This window comes from Orussus abietinus, unplaced genomic scaffold (genome assembly GCF_000612105.2).
Source record: "Orussus abietinus isolate OABI.00-Male unplaced genomic scaffold, Oabi_2.0 scaffold30, whole genome shotgun sequence".
NCBI lineage: Eukaryota > Metazoa > Arthropoda > Insecta > Hymenoptera > Orussidae > Orussus > Orussus abietinus.
In genome coordinates, this window is record NW_019394276.1 from 599635 (window position 1) to 612192 (window position 12558).

The following is a 12558-nucleotide window of genomic DNA, read 5'->3' on the forward strand; positions in this document are numbered from 1 at the left end:
GACCCCGTCTGTGTCACCGAGAGGCTCGTCCGATCAAATGGGAAATCTAGAGTCAGCTGACGGTTGCGTAATCGAGTGTGTTGCCGCTCTCGGGTACGCCCGATAGGCGGAGAAGAGACTCGGTTTCCTCGTACGCGCGCCACGTGGTGGCCTAACGAGGAACGGCGTTAGAACGATTAAGGTCAGATCCATATCAAAGTGGGACAGGCTACTCTCGGCGGAGAGCCGTTGCCGCCAACGAGAGGGAAAAAAAAAATGAGAGGCCGTTGCGACGCAGAGACGATGATCCGTCGTTATTTAAGATCTTTGGAATCGCCGTATCGAAATCGTTATTTGGGATCGCCATTTTGAAATCGTCGTTTGGGATGGCCACTTTGAAAGTCGTTATTCGGAATCGCCAATTAGGAATTAACGTTTAGGACCGCTCTGCAGTTTACGATCGCTGTCTCCGTTCCCCGCTTAGGATTATTCTTTACAATCGCCGTTTAGGATCACCGTTCGGGGTCATCCTTTGGAATCGTCGTTTAGTCCCGCCGCGCCGTTTAAGCTCACCGTCTTAAATCACCGTTCAGAATGATTGTTTAAATCGCCGTTTAGGATCGTTATTAGGGTCTTCGCATAGGATCCCAGAATGAAATTGCAGCTTAAAATCGCCGTTCGGGTTCGCCGTTTAGGATCGTACCTCGGAATCGTCGTCCGGGTATATTGCTATTTAGAGTCACCATTTGGAATTTATTTTATTATTATTATTATTATTATTATTATTTTTAAGAAAGAGCATTATTAATATAATTTGGTATCCCTGTCTAGTATCACATCTCGGGATCGCCGGATGTAATCGACTTTCGTAACGCCGGTTCGGAATCTCCATTCGGGATGGTCATTCGAGATCGTCGCGCGGCTTCCTCGCCGAGGGTCCTCTTCGGGAGAGAGGCCGGCGTTAAAAAAGTGTCACGGGAACGAGGCACGGGGCACAATGGCTGCTTTCATTTCGTCCGACGCACTCCGGGACCGAGGCACACACATCGGCGGGTCGTAAAGAAACGCCGTCCTTCCATTATTGAAGTCGAGAGTCGATGGCGCAACCGCGGCCCCGGGTGAGGGACCACGACGAAAGGAAAGCAGCGGGGAGCCGTTAAACGCCCGTTTCTCCGCCGCCGAATCTCGTTTCCTCGTTCCACCGATCGGCTTTCCCGGATTCCACCTCGTCCCGAGGATGGCCGACCTCAAAGCGAGCGTTTCCATTCTCACGGCGTTTCCCACTTAAGAGAGAAAAAAAAAAAGAAACATTCTCGAAAAAACTCTCCTCCCATATAAACGAGAACGTTTCCAGAAAAAGAAACGTTTTCTTCCTCTCGGCCACGGGAAATTACTGGAATTAAAACGCCGCGATGAGCACGATCGAAACACCCTGCGCGTAAACGTCCATGTGTCCGTATGGAGGAAATTTTTCTCGTCCCGCGGTATTTACCGAAGCCCAAGGCCAAGATCGAAAAGAAAGATAGACCCGGTGGAGTGACAACGCGGCTCGGAAAGCGTAAACGCTCACGGTTTGCGGCCGTGAATGGCGCGGCGATACGAGACGCGTGCGGGTGCGTTACCCGATCCCAAAGCGTTATACGGCGTTACATGTAGGTGTAGGTGGTCATACGGTGATATGCGGTATTACACGGATCTATAGGCTGTTATACAGCGTTATACAGGATTGCGCAAAATACGGCCTATTTGCATGGTGTTATACGATGTTTCATTACAGAACAATATACGTCATATGGCGTTGCCATGTTATGACGCGACATTTCAGGCGCAGCCCGGTGTTATTCGCGGTTATATTGTGACACGCGGCGTTGCACATCGTAACCACGGTATTACATGGAATTGCCCGGCGTTATAGGGCGTCAGATGACGTTACCCAGCGTTACACGGCGACATGCAGAAGTTCGAGCACGTGTCGCCAGGTGATGCGCATGCGCGTTCGCCGTGGAAGAAAGTCCAGAATCCAGGGGGAGTCCATAGCGGATTAACGATGCCGTAATCGGTGAGAGACCGACCAGCCGAGGGAATAATTATCCGGCACGCCTCCTCGCGTCGCGTAGCCGTAGACGTCGCGTCGCTCGGGGCGGACAGACCGGCGAAAGTGGAGGAGGCGTCGAATCGTCGCGCGCCGCCATCTTGGCGAGCCACGTGACCGGTCACATGACCCCGCGGTTCGACCTCGCGAGGTCTCCACCTCGAGCCCCGACAATCCTTGCGGAGGGTGAATTTAATTTAATTATTTCTGTACACCAGGAAAATAAACGATTACATCGAACGAGAGACACGTTTCTTCTAATAGCGCCAAAGAAAATCGGACTAACGAGATATTTCATTGAGACCATTAAAGGAAATATTCGCATCGGTTAAATGAATTTCTTTTCTCGGGGTGTAATAAGGAGAGAAAAGGCTTCCCCTAAGGCGTCACGGCCCGTGGCGAGCCCTCGGAGCGGGCCGAACCGCGCGGGAGGGAGGAGACAGAGAGAGAGGTATGGGCGCAGCCGCGGGGGCGACGGAGACAGAGAGTGAGGACTGCCGGGGCTAATGGGCGCGTGCGCGCGCAGGCGAGTTTCGCGGGACGGCTAGTAGAGCAAAGGCGGCGCGGAGTCAAGGCTAATGCCTGCGCGAGCGAGGGTGATAAGACAAAGGCTAACTCTCCGAGGGCGCCGCGGATCGGCGTGGACGCCGATTCGTTCCGAGGCTGCCGCGAGGACGTAGCCTCGCGGCTAAAAGTGCGGAGCGAAAGAGAGCGACCCCTCGCGCCGCGGGAATGAGGGAAGGGAAGGGAGGGAAATCCAAACGGTAAAGACCTTCCAGGTCCTTCGACGCGGGAATTACGGAGACGACGCGTTATCATCGAGCATGGATCAACAGGTAAAGGGGTGAAACTTAGCCGCACGAAAAAAGACATTTGCGCTTCTAACAAGACTTAGTTGCCGAGAAAGCTTCCCACGTTACTGCTGGTATAATCGTACCGATCGGATTCCTAAACTGGTGGATAAATCTTGTTGTGGAACATGCTGGGAAGTATTCAAGAAGGCGTGGACTTTAATGCCTGGAGTCGCGTGGAAATATCAGTTGCAAGCGGATATTACTGGAAGTCGTTGGAAATCGCCAAAAAGATTGCGACGATTTTTTTTTTTAAGGCCGATCGTCCCTTGTTACCGAATCGTATCGTTGTGTCGGCTTTATTTCAGGCGCTGGAGGAGGAAGTGGAAGCGTTCGAGACGAGAAAATCATTTTCCGAGAGCGCGGCGTCGATTGTCTCCGAGCTGTGCGCGCACCGCGATAAGACAAAGGCCGCGTTTTCAAGGGCGCCGTTAAATCGACTCTACGAGCCGATAATACCTGGACGTAGTTCCATTAGCCGCGATCGCGCGTGTCGGACTGACGAGTACATCGCCGAGGCGAGCATTGATTTCCAATTCAATGGCAAAGACCGCGAGGAAACAGGTGTGAAAATATCGCGCCAAGGCTCTCGAGCATTGTTCCATCGAGCGAGCGATAACGCGGCTTGCCGATCTGAATGCACATACAGGAGAGATCGGGTACGATAGTGATGATCTTTGGCAGAGTAAATTGTTTTTACGGTTCGCCTCAAGAGATATTTCAGCGAAAAGAAATGTCGGACCACAGTTGTAATCTTAACAAAAAGGCTTAAGATTCAGACGTTCAAATTATTCGAGTTTAAATCCTTAAATCGAGCCGGTTACCTAACCGTGGATTATTAATCCTCGGTTAGCATGACATTCGCCGGTAAAACGGAAATTTCATTAACACCATTTCTACCAAAGGTGTCAAAAGACACCTTTTAAAATTTTAACTTGAAATTATTTTCAAAGATTAATCATTTTTTCTCGATTAATGTTTTGAGCTTTCGTATAATAATTGTTAAATTTATTTAGCGGTAACATTTTCCTCCAGCTCATCGAGATCTTTTGGTTGATTGGGAGTAACGTCAAGGCATGATAAATATGGCGATGTTTGGAATACACCTCTCGTCACCTTGCCGATATTTCTTTGGTACAACGAAGAGAGACAAATCGAGAAACGGCACGAACTTACTCTTAGTCACCCGGCATTCATTTGAATATCTGGCCACGGGTATCTGCACTTCCTGTATTCTTTTTTTACCCTTAGCAAGCACACGCCGAGGAAGTGCACACACCCAAGTGGGAAAATATTGCCCCAGCTAGCGGCAAGATTGGATAAATCGCGATAAGACAAGGCGAACTTGTTCAAGGGCGCCGTAAAAAAGTTTGCCCACAGATGGTTACGCGTTGATTCTAACGTCGGATGATTATCTAATATCGCGCCTAGTTCACGGCACACGTGCAGCGATCCAAGGGAAAGCCCACCACCGTCGTAAAGGCGAGCATTGATTTTTAATCCAATGACAAAAAGGCCGCAACGCGGCGTGCCCGGCTAGCAAGGAGAGCAGGCGTAAGGAAAATCCACGCCAAGGCTTCGCCGCGTATTGTTCGCGACCGGTCATGTAGTCGGATGATCTAATTACACATATCGCGTGTTACATGCCAACGGAACAAAGTCACAGGCTCTATATTCTATTATTCATAAAGCCTGACCCAAAAGACAAGTACATCCTGGACAAGAATTGCATTAAGGCGTCACGAAAGGATCATTCTATATGTACCAAAACGACATAATATTTATAAGACTTTTCGCCAATATAATCATTTTTATCTTCGGCACGTGACAGTGGAGGCCCTAAGGAAGAGCCCGATGCTCGTGAAATTTCATTTCTCAACAAAAATATGTGTCAATTCTACGTGAGAATCCTCGAAAATTAGGGCACCGTGTGAAACAAACCTTAAAAAAAAATCTAAAATTACAATAGCATTACTTTTCCTTTAACAAAGCATACATTAGCCGACAAGAGCCGCGATCGCAAAAGATCTCACAGAATTCCGCGTGGCGATAACTTATCGCGCGAGTAATTTCTGTCCCCCCCTTCAATGCGTTTCCTGTAAACACGCGTGCCCTCCACAAGGAAGGTGCCCCGTCGCTCGGCGTTCACCGGGTACGGGTTCGTCGTCCGCGGATCGTCGGGGAGGATCGCGCGTCGATAAATCCCGGGAGAGTGGCGGTCGAACCGCGCGTAAATCTCCCGCGATTAGTCCCACGTGCTCGCGGGGCAACCGCGGGCCGCGTTCTGAGGGCACCGTTCCCCTCCCGCCCCTATACATGCCCCGACCGCGAGCTCGCCTGTCACTCCTGGCCAGCGACGCGGCCTGCGATTGGTCGGCGCGAGAGGTCGCTCCGTCCCTTTCTCCCGCATACGAAGGGCGCCTTGGGGCGACGAAGAGGTAAGTCCCGCAGCCTCGGTCTCCCGGTAAGAAGGGGAGCGAGAAGGACGGCGCGACGGTCAGGTATGTAGGAGCGAGAGAGAGAGAAGGCATTGAGGTAGAATCGGAGCTCCGCGGCCCAAAAGGCCTCGACCTTTTCCCCTTCCCGGGGCCCCTTTCTCCATCACGACGCGAGAACCGCCGCGGTGGCCGCTCGGGATCGACCTTGGAACGCGCGGGAGGTCGATGCGGAACATTTTTGCGGATCGCCCGCGACCCTGGCCGTAGGCGGCCAGCCGCCGCGCTCGCCGTCCAACGAAACGCCCTCGGTCGGCCCGAAGGAGGAAGAGGGCACATCCCGCCGGACCGGGAGAGAGAAGGAGAGAGATTTATTGCCCGTTCCGAGAAAGTCCCTTAAGAGCGAGTCTGACAAGTCGACAACAAGGCGTAAGGTCGGCGGCACGGGAAGAGAGAGACAGTGAGATAGGGGAACCATTGGAGAGGGCCGAAACGAGCGGATGCAAGGGCTCCCTCGAGGCGTGGAAATTGATTAAGAACAAAGGGTAACCTTTACAATCCTCGGGTTGTATGCACGTCCTCGCTTTTGATGCCGGCACTCGCGCGTGAATTCTCATCTCGGAGAATACTCGCCGCAAGGAGTTGAGGCTCGGATGTATATTTTACTTTGGTCAAAGAGGCGTACCGTCCGGGGTGAACTTGGACTTTTCGACGGTTCTCGGATTTTCTCGACCCCCTAGTTAAAGGGATGTGAAAGTGGAGTCAAAGAGGACTCGCAATACGTTTGTCTCCGTCGGAACTGACCCGGTACGGTCTGGTCCGATCCGATCCGGTCGGCCGGACCCTAATCACAGCCTCGGCCAGACGGGCCCCGATATCGCGGAAGGCTCTTGCCAGGACGAAGAAAAACCTCGCGATTGGGCTAATAAGAGAAGAGAGCACGCTCTCGGGACCGTCCAAGGCGGAGGACCTCTCGCGAATTGACCATGAGAGCCAAGGTCGTCCGGTATCCCACGTCCGAGGGGGCAGTGGCCCTGCGCCACGAGGGCAGCCGAGCCCACGAGGAAGAGGGAGACGAACGAGAGAAAAAGAAGGGGGGATCGCGGTTGCGCGCTTCCCTCCCCCCGTGGAACCGCGCATCGAACCCACGGGAACCGAAAACGAACAAAAAAAAAAAAGAGAGGGAGAAGCCCTATTCCCTAGGGAAGCGCGAATCAGGTGCGAATGACCCACGTCGGAATCAAACCAGGAGGAAGCTGGATGATAATGACGTAGGGGGTGGAGATCGCTTATCCGAGCTTATCAGGGACCCGCCCGTGTCCTCGATGATCCTGATGCCGGTCTCTACCTTTTCCAAGGGATGCTCGGCGGGAAGACCGCCAGTTAAAGGGGACGGACAACCATGATTACTTAATCTAGAATCAATACAATTCGCGTTGTACCGATGAAAATTAAGCTAACCGAAGATTACGATCCCTTGTTTGGTAACCATCCGGTGTCGGGGGATTAACCCTCGTCGCGCATTAAGTAATCCTTCGTTAAGGATTATAACACGAATGTTGGGGCAATCGGCGGGGTTTCTTTCAAGTTTTCACGGGAGATTCTTCCAGGATTTTCCCTCTTTCTCCCGAGGGAGGGGCGGGACTCTTTGGTAGGGGTCCCTAGGGGTTCAGGATTTCGAGAGATCCCGGCCTTGGTTGGGGCTCGAACGAGGGGAACAGGGGGAACGGGGACCGCGGTCCGGGTGTGGACGGCCCTGTTCCCTTGAGATGAAGGTTGCGCCGCGGACCGAGGACACCCCGACCTTCCCTTCTTCCCTTCTTTCCTTTGTGCTCGGCTCCGCTCGCCGAGTCGTTTTGCTCGCACCCGAGCCCGGCTACGTTTTGCTCTCCCATCGGCCCCGAATTCTGATGCGACGTTCCGTGTGACCCTCGCCCGGAAAAATCGTTGTCCGTCCCCCCGGAGAACCGGGAACGAGCGCAAGATTTCAGGGTGCAAGATCAAGGAAAAGACCATGGGTGGCGGGGTCTCGATCTCACGTTTTAAAAACTACAAATTTTTGATTTCAGATAAAGTAAGAAGCGAATCACGCGATAACCGCTCATGTAATGTTCGTGTCTCGATCCGAGGAAAAATATTTTCAAGCATATCGAGGCGTTTAACCACATCCTTTCCAAGAGTTCCGACGATATCCTAAACTTGAGGTCTCGGTTAATCGTCTCCGACTGAACGCAATCCACGTCCCGTTTATAATTACCGGCAGGAGAAAAAAAAAAGCAATTCATAACCATAACTAAAACTTTAACTCGCATCGACATACCGTGCACCCTTAAAAATGGGTCAGCAAAATTTCGGCGCCGATCGAACGATAAAAGGACCCGTTACCTCCCCGGTGCAATGAAAAATATTGTTTATTGTCGCGATATCCTTTACCAATGACAATAAAATGAATATCGCTCGTTTGATTGAGTAGAGACAACGATGATACATTTTTTGCTTATTACTACAATTTTATTTGCCAATTTGGCAAGCATCTCTTCTAAAGGAAGCTCTTAGTGCGGCTACATTAACACGTCCGATGCGATCGCAAACATTTTCGCCGACATTGCAATTATTACCGCTGTGAGGCCTCGGCAACGGCAAAACTTTATTAGCAGTATCGTCCTTCATTAAGAGTGCAAACGTCTTTTGCTTTTTTTTTTTCTCTCGCTCACGGCTCGCATTCGCGCGACAAACACGGGAGACGAGACAAAGGACACGGCGAGCAACGCGAGATGGAGACGAGGATATATAGCGCGCGCGACATTTGCTGATAACGACAATGTCAAACAATGCTCAACCACACGCTCGCCCCAAGGCCGGAGACAACATGTACACCATGCTTCTTAATCTTATTGCACCAGCTGTTCTACGAGACCTCCAATGTCGATAGTCCGATGCAGCAGATATATCTCGACGCGAGAATTTCGACTTCACAAGACGACATGACGAATATCGACTTCACAGGATGACGCGTTTACATCGATCGCGAGCGGAAAAATCACTTTCTAGAATAAGAAGAAGAAACTCTCGTGCCTTTACTGGCCACAATGAACAAAGGATCGAATGAAATTACGGCAAATTACAAACAAGAAATTCTCCTAAGTTCAGCTTGCAATTCCGTTTCATCGTCGATACATTTTCTGTGTATAAACGCGTCAGCAAGAGAAGTCGATTCGCTTCAAGAGAGGGAAAGACTTAGAAGGAATCGATAATACGTTTGAGACGAACTAGGATTTGATAGAATTATCGGAGTGTTCGGTGTTTTCTCTGAAACACCTGTTTCACGGGAGAAAATATCAACGAAATATTGGGTTGATGCATAAGTCATGGCGTTTTTTTTTCTTCTTTCCTTTTACGCGTTACGTTACGTACTAGAAATGCCACATCAACGTAATGATACATTTCTTCCGTATTAAAAGCGTACCGAGTCTACGAGGTTAAAGTAAACCGAGCGAAGGGGGAGGTGGGACAAAACTCGCGAGCCGTGAACGAGCCAACCGGAAGTTTTAACCGGTGCTCGTGTGGCCGACGTAGAGTCCGACCGCTCATCGATCGGAACGTCCCGGGCGGGCTTTTAGGTTAGGTCGACCGGCGATCGACCTAACCTCTCCACGCTCGGCGGACCGTTATGAGTGCAATGGACTCGACGTAGCCTGGCTAGTCTAATGTCACGGCCGACAACGAGCGCTACCGATATAAGACTTCAATCGGCCAGAAATATTTCGCCCGAATCTATATCTCGGCGCGGAGAAGAAAAAGAAAAAGGAAGAAATCCGGTAAAGTTCCGAAAGGCACACACAGGATTAAATTTGAAACTTCGCGAATATGATAGCGAATCTTGGCGCAAATGTCACATTCGAAGTGAAAATAGACGCCCCTCAGTAATTTCTACACCATATCATAGAATATCTCGACTGGCATCGATTCAAGAGGGGGGGGAAAAAAAAAAGTCGAATAAAGACTAACTCTTCGAAATGTACATCTTTTACGCTGTATGCGTTTTCTCCATCTACAACTGGAATTTTTTCAAACGAGACGCGTCTAACGTGACATTAACCACCGCATTGTTTTAAAAAAAAATGCTTGCAACGTCTCACCGATTATTCATACCCGAGGGATCGCCGTTTAATTTCTCGTCTTTTTTTCCTTCTTCCCCAATGTTTTTCCTACGATAAACCGAGAACCCCGCTTTCGAAGCCTGCCGATAGGCCGGGATGATAAAAGTTGCAGAGTTCGCCATAGGCGAAACGTTTATACTTTCCACCAGTTTTCCAGAGCGTTGCTCGTCGCGACGCTTGAATAAATAAAATCGAGCATCGGGAAGAATACGGGGCTCTTCGTTCTCGACGTCGATCGACATATCGTACCGAGCCTCGCGACTCGAGCCTTCCATACTAATTAGGGGACGGAGGGCGAACCGCTCGGCAGTCCATTAAAGTCGCTCGACAATGCAATCCGGAATTTCCTTACGGTGCAGCACGCCTCGAACGTGCGCCGAGTAATTGCTAAACAAACGCATCGATCTCTCTCGCTCTTCACATGAATTAACTCCTCGACTTAACGCCGTTTATACCGCAGTTAGATAATCGCTGATCAAATAGTTGACAATTTCCTAACAAGGAAGGGTTTAGGATGAAATAGATTACCCGTCAGGAATGTTTGAAAATTCAAACTGTTTTAAACTTTAATAAATTAGGTTCTCTTCACTTTAATTAACTCCTTGGCCCAATGCCACTTAACTCATCATTCACTCATTTTTTACCGTATAGTTGACAGTCTTCCAACGATAAAAGTTTATGATCAAACCACCCGCCACGAATATCTTGAAAAATAAAATTCTGATAGAAACAAATCAAGTGATTTGACGTCAATCATGTAACTCCAATATCGCGTTTTATCATATTTACGCTACGTGGAATGTGATAGAACGTGTCACATATAAACATATAAACATTAACCTTAACGGTATGGAGGCTATTTCCAAAAAGTTTTTTTTCTCATTTTCCTTTGATCCTTCTATCGAAACTTCTGTTTAAATTCGAAATTCGAAAGTACTTCAAACAGTTCCAACGTATCCGTTCCAGTATTGGGACAAAATCACATTTTCTAATTTATTACAGAAAAAGAGAAAACACATTTGGGTAACCCAAATTCCAAACCTTCGAATCACTTACTCGGTTATACATCCGTTTTTTTAAACAACGCTACAGGTGTCAATTCCTAAAAAAATCCGTCAGATTTACAAATCAGCCATGCGAAGAGCCCGAGAGATCGAGGATTTCACGCGAGCGACGAAAATGGAAGTCGCAGGTCAAAGACAAAGGAATGCGGATCGGAATGCCGATCGGAACGCCGCGCCGAGTGGTGAGTCGAGAACGAAGCAAAAGCACAGCCCTCGGATTTCCGATCGTGGTCGTTTCCGCCTCTCCTAGTCTCCGAGGTAAAGGTAACGGTCGAAAAGGTACCCTTGGAGGGTCCTTCGGGGAAACGCAATCCCCTAAACTAAAATCATATTTTCGGGGTACTTGCGGTACACGTACTTGTGGTGTGTCCTCGTCGCGGGATATACGTACCGCGCGAGCGCCATCCTGACATGAGATGATCCAGCGATCGGCACCGATAGCGTATCCAAAATGGCGGCCGGCGTCTTCTTACTAAATTCCACCGGACACATGCGCGCGTATCCCTGGGCGACTTGGCGAGCGCGACATCACCTCACACGGGCAGGAATCAATGTACGCGTCGGATCGCCACCCGGCAGCGAGCGTCGGCGACCGTTAAACGTGGCACGTTTCACTGTCACTCGCGCGCGTTTACCGGTCGAGGCGGCGTCGTCGATCGCTTCTCCTCCAGGCAAGGGCGCGCCCGATGGGCAGGACGAAGGGCCGGCGGAGAGAGGAGGGACGCGCGAAGGGCCGAATGAACGACTGGGACGGGAGCGACTCGACCTCGCTCCGGCAGCTGACGCTCGTCGACTGGCGTGCGCGCTGGCGACTCGGACGCGACTGCCCACCCGACCGTTCCCGACCTCCGGCACGAAGCTCGGTGCTGGTGCGACTGAGCCGCCGGCCGCGACTGACTCGGCAGCCCTCCCCACCCTGCGTCGCTTGCCCGTCTTCGGGCGCGCTCGGCTCCGCTCGGTCCCCCACTCCGCCGCCCGGCGGACTCGATCTCGCACGGACCGAGGACCTCGACGGCCGGCTGCCGCCGCTCACGGACACACGTAACGTATATATATGTGCACGCAAAAGCGCACACACACGGAGGAAACTGCTCCGGAGAGTTACGAGGGCGGTGCAGCGGCGGCGAGGCTAACTCGATGCCGAGCCCCGACTCCTCCATTTGCATCCGCCGGGGAACGCCGGCTTTTCTCCGTAAGACGATGCCATGTCCAAACCGAGACTGGAAAGTTCGAAAATTCTCGGTAAAATTAAGTTGGAGACCGTAACGACTCACCGTGACGTACCTACAATGCCGGAATTCACGAGAAGACTTCATAATCGATATTTAATACGACAGTTCCCCTGATCCCGCGTATATCTTCTGTCCAGGTGTCTTAATTGCCTGGAATTACGAACATTTTGTAGAATGTCCACGTACATCTGATGTATATATTCGCGTACATCCCCGATTGAGGCAATGACTTGATAAAATACTGACAATTTTCTCACCCTATTTTATCATCCTTAACTTGATGTAACCTTTTGTAACGTGCGAATGTTTACGTATTACCGCCCCGTGGAGGTCCACTTTGATAATACTAGGGGAATCTTTCATATTTGGGCATATGGAGGATTTTCGTTTCCGGCAGAGGGCAGGGCCGGCGCGGAAAGCAAACAAGATGGCGCGGGAGACGCGATCGAGGTCGAGAGAGCCGGGATGGATTCCGGGCCGGCCCTCGCGACCGCGTTCGCTCTTTCGCGGCCGAGTTTATTATTTTCCTCTGCTCGCACGACGCCAACGCGCCTTTACGTACTCGCTGTACGTAAGGACGGAAGCGTGTATTTTAGCTCGTGGCAAAAGGCACCCTTGACCCCCTTCGAAAGCGACCCTGCGCCGACGAGGAGAGGGAACTTTCGCGCGAGCGATATTTCGCCCCCTTTTCGATATTTCCCCTGGCAATGGGAAAAAAGGAAAGACCCTCGGCTCTCCTTCCCAT

At 50.8% G+C, this 12558-nt stretch overlaps 1 protein-coding gene across 10 annotated transcripts in view; it reads right to left on the bottom strand.

The window, feature by feature from the left end:
* LOC105701723 (protein roadkill) overlaps positions 1-12558 on the bottom strand; it is a 91572-nt gene that overhangs the window by 17120 nt on the left and 61894 nt on the right. For 4 of the 10 annotated variants that reach the window (XM_012428712.2, XM_012428709.2, XM_012428708.2 and 1 more), the window contains exon 1: positions 10940-11445. The exons of 5 other annotated variants lie outside the window; for them this stretch is intronic. In XM_012428712.2, coding sequence (XP_012284135.1) covers positions 10940-11073 — 134 coding nt within the window. In that variant the 5' untranslated portion in view covers positions 11074-11445. Of the gene's footprint in view, positions 1-10939; positions 11446-12558 lie in introns of those variants that run through there. One more of the 10 variants, XM_012428713.2, reaches the window with a different exon arrangement.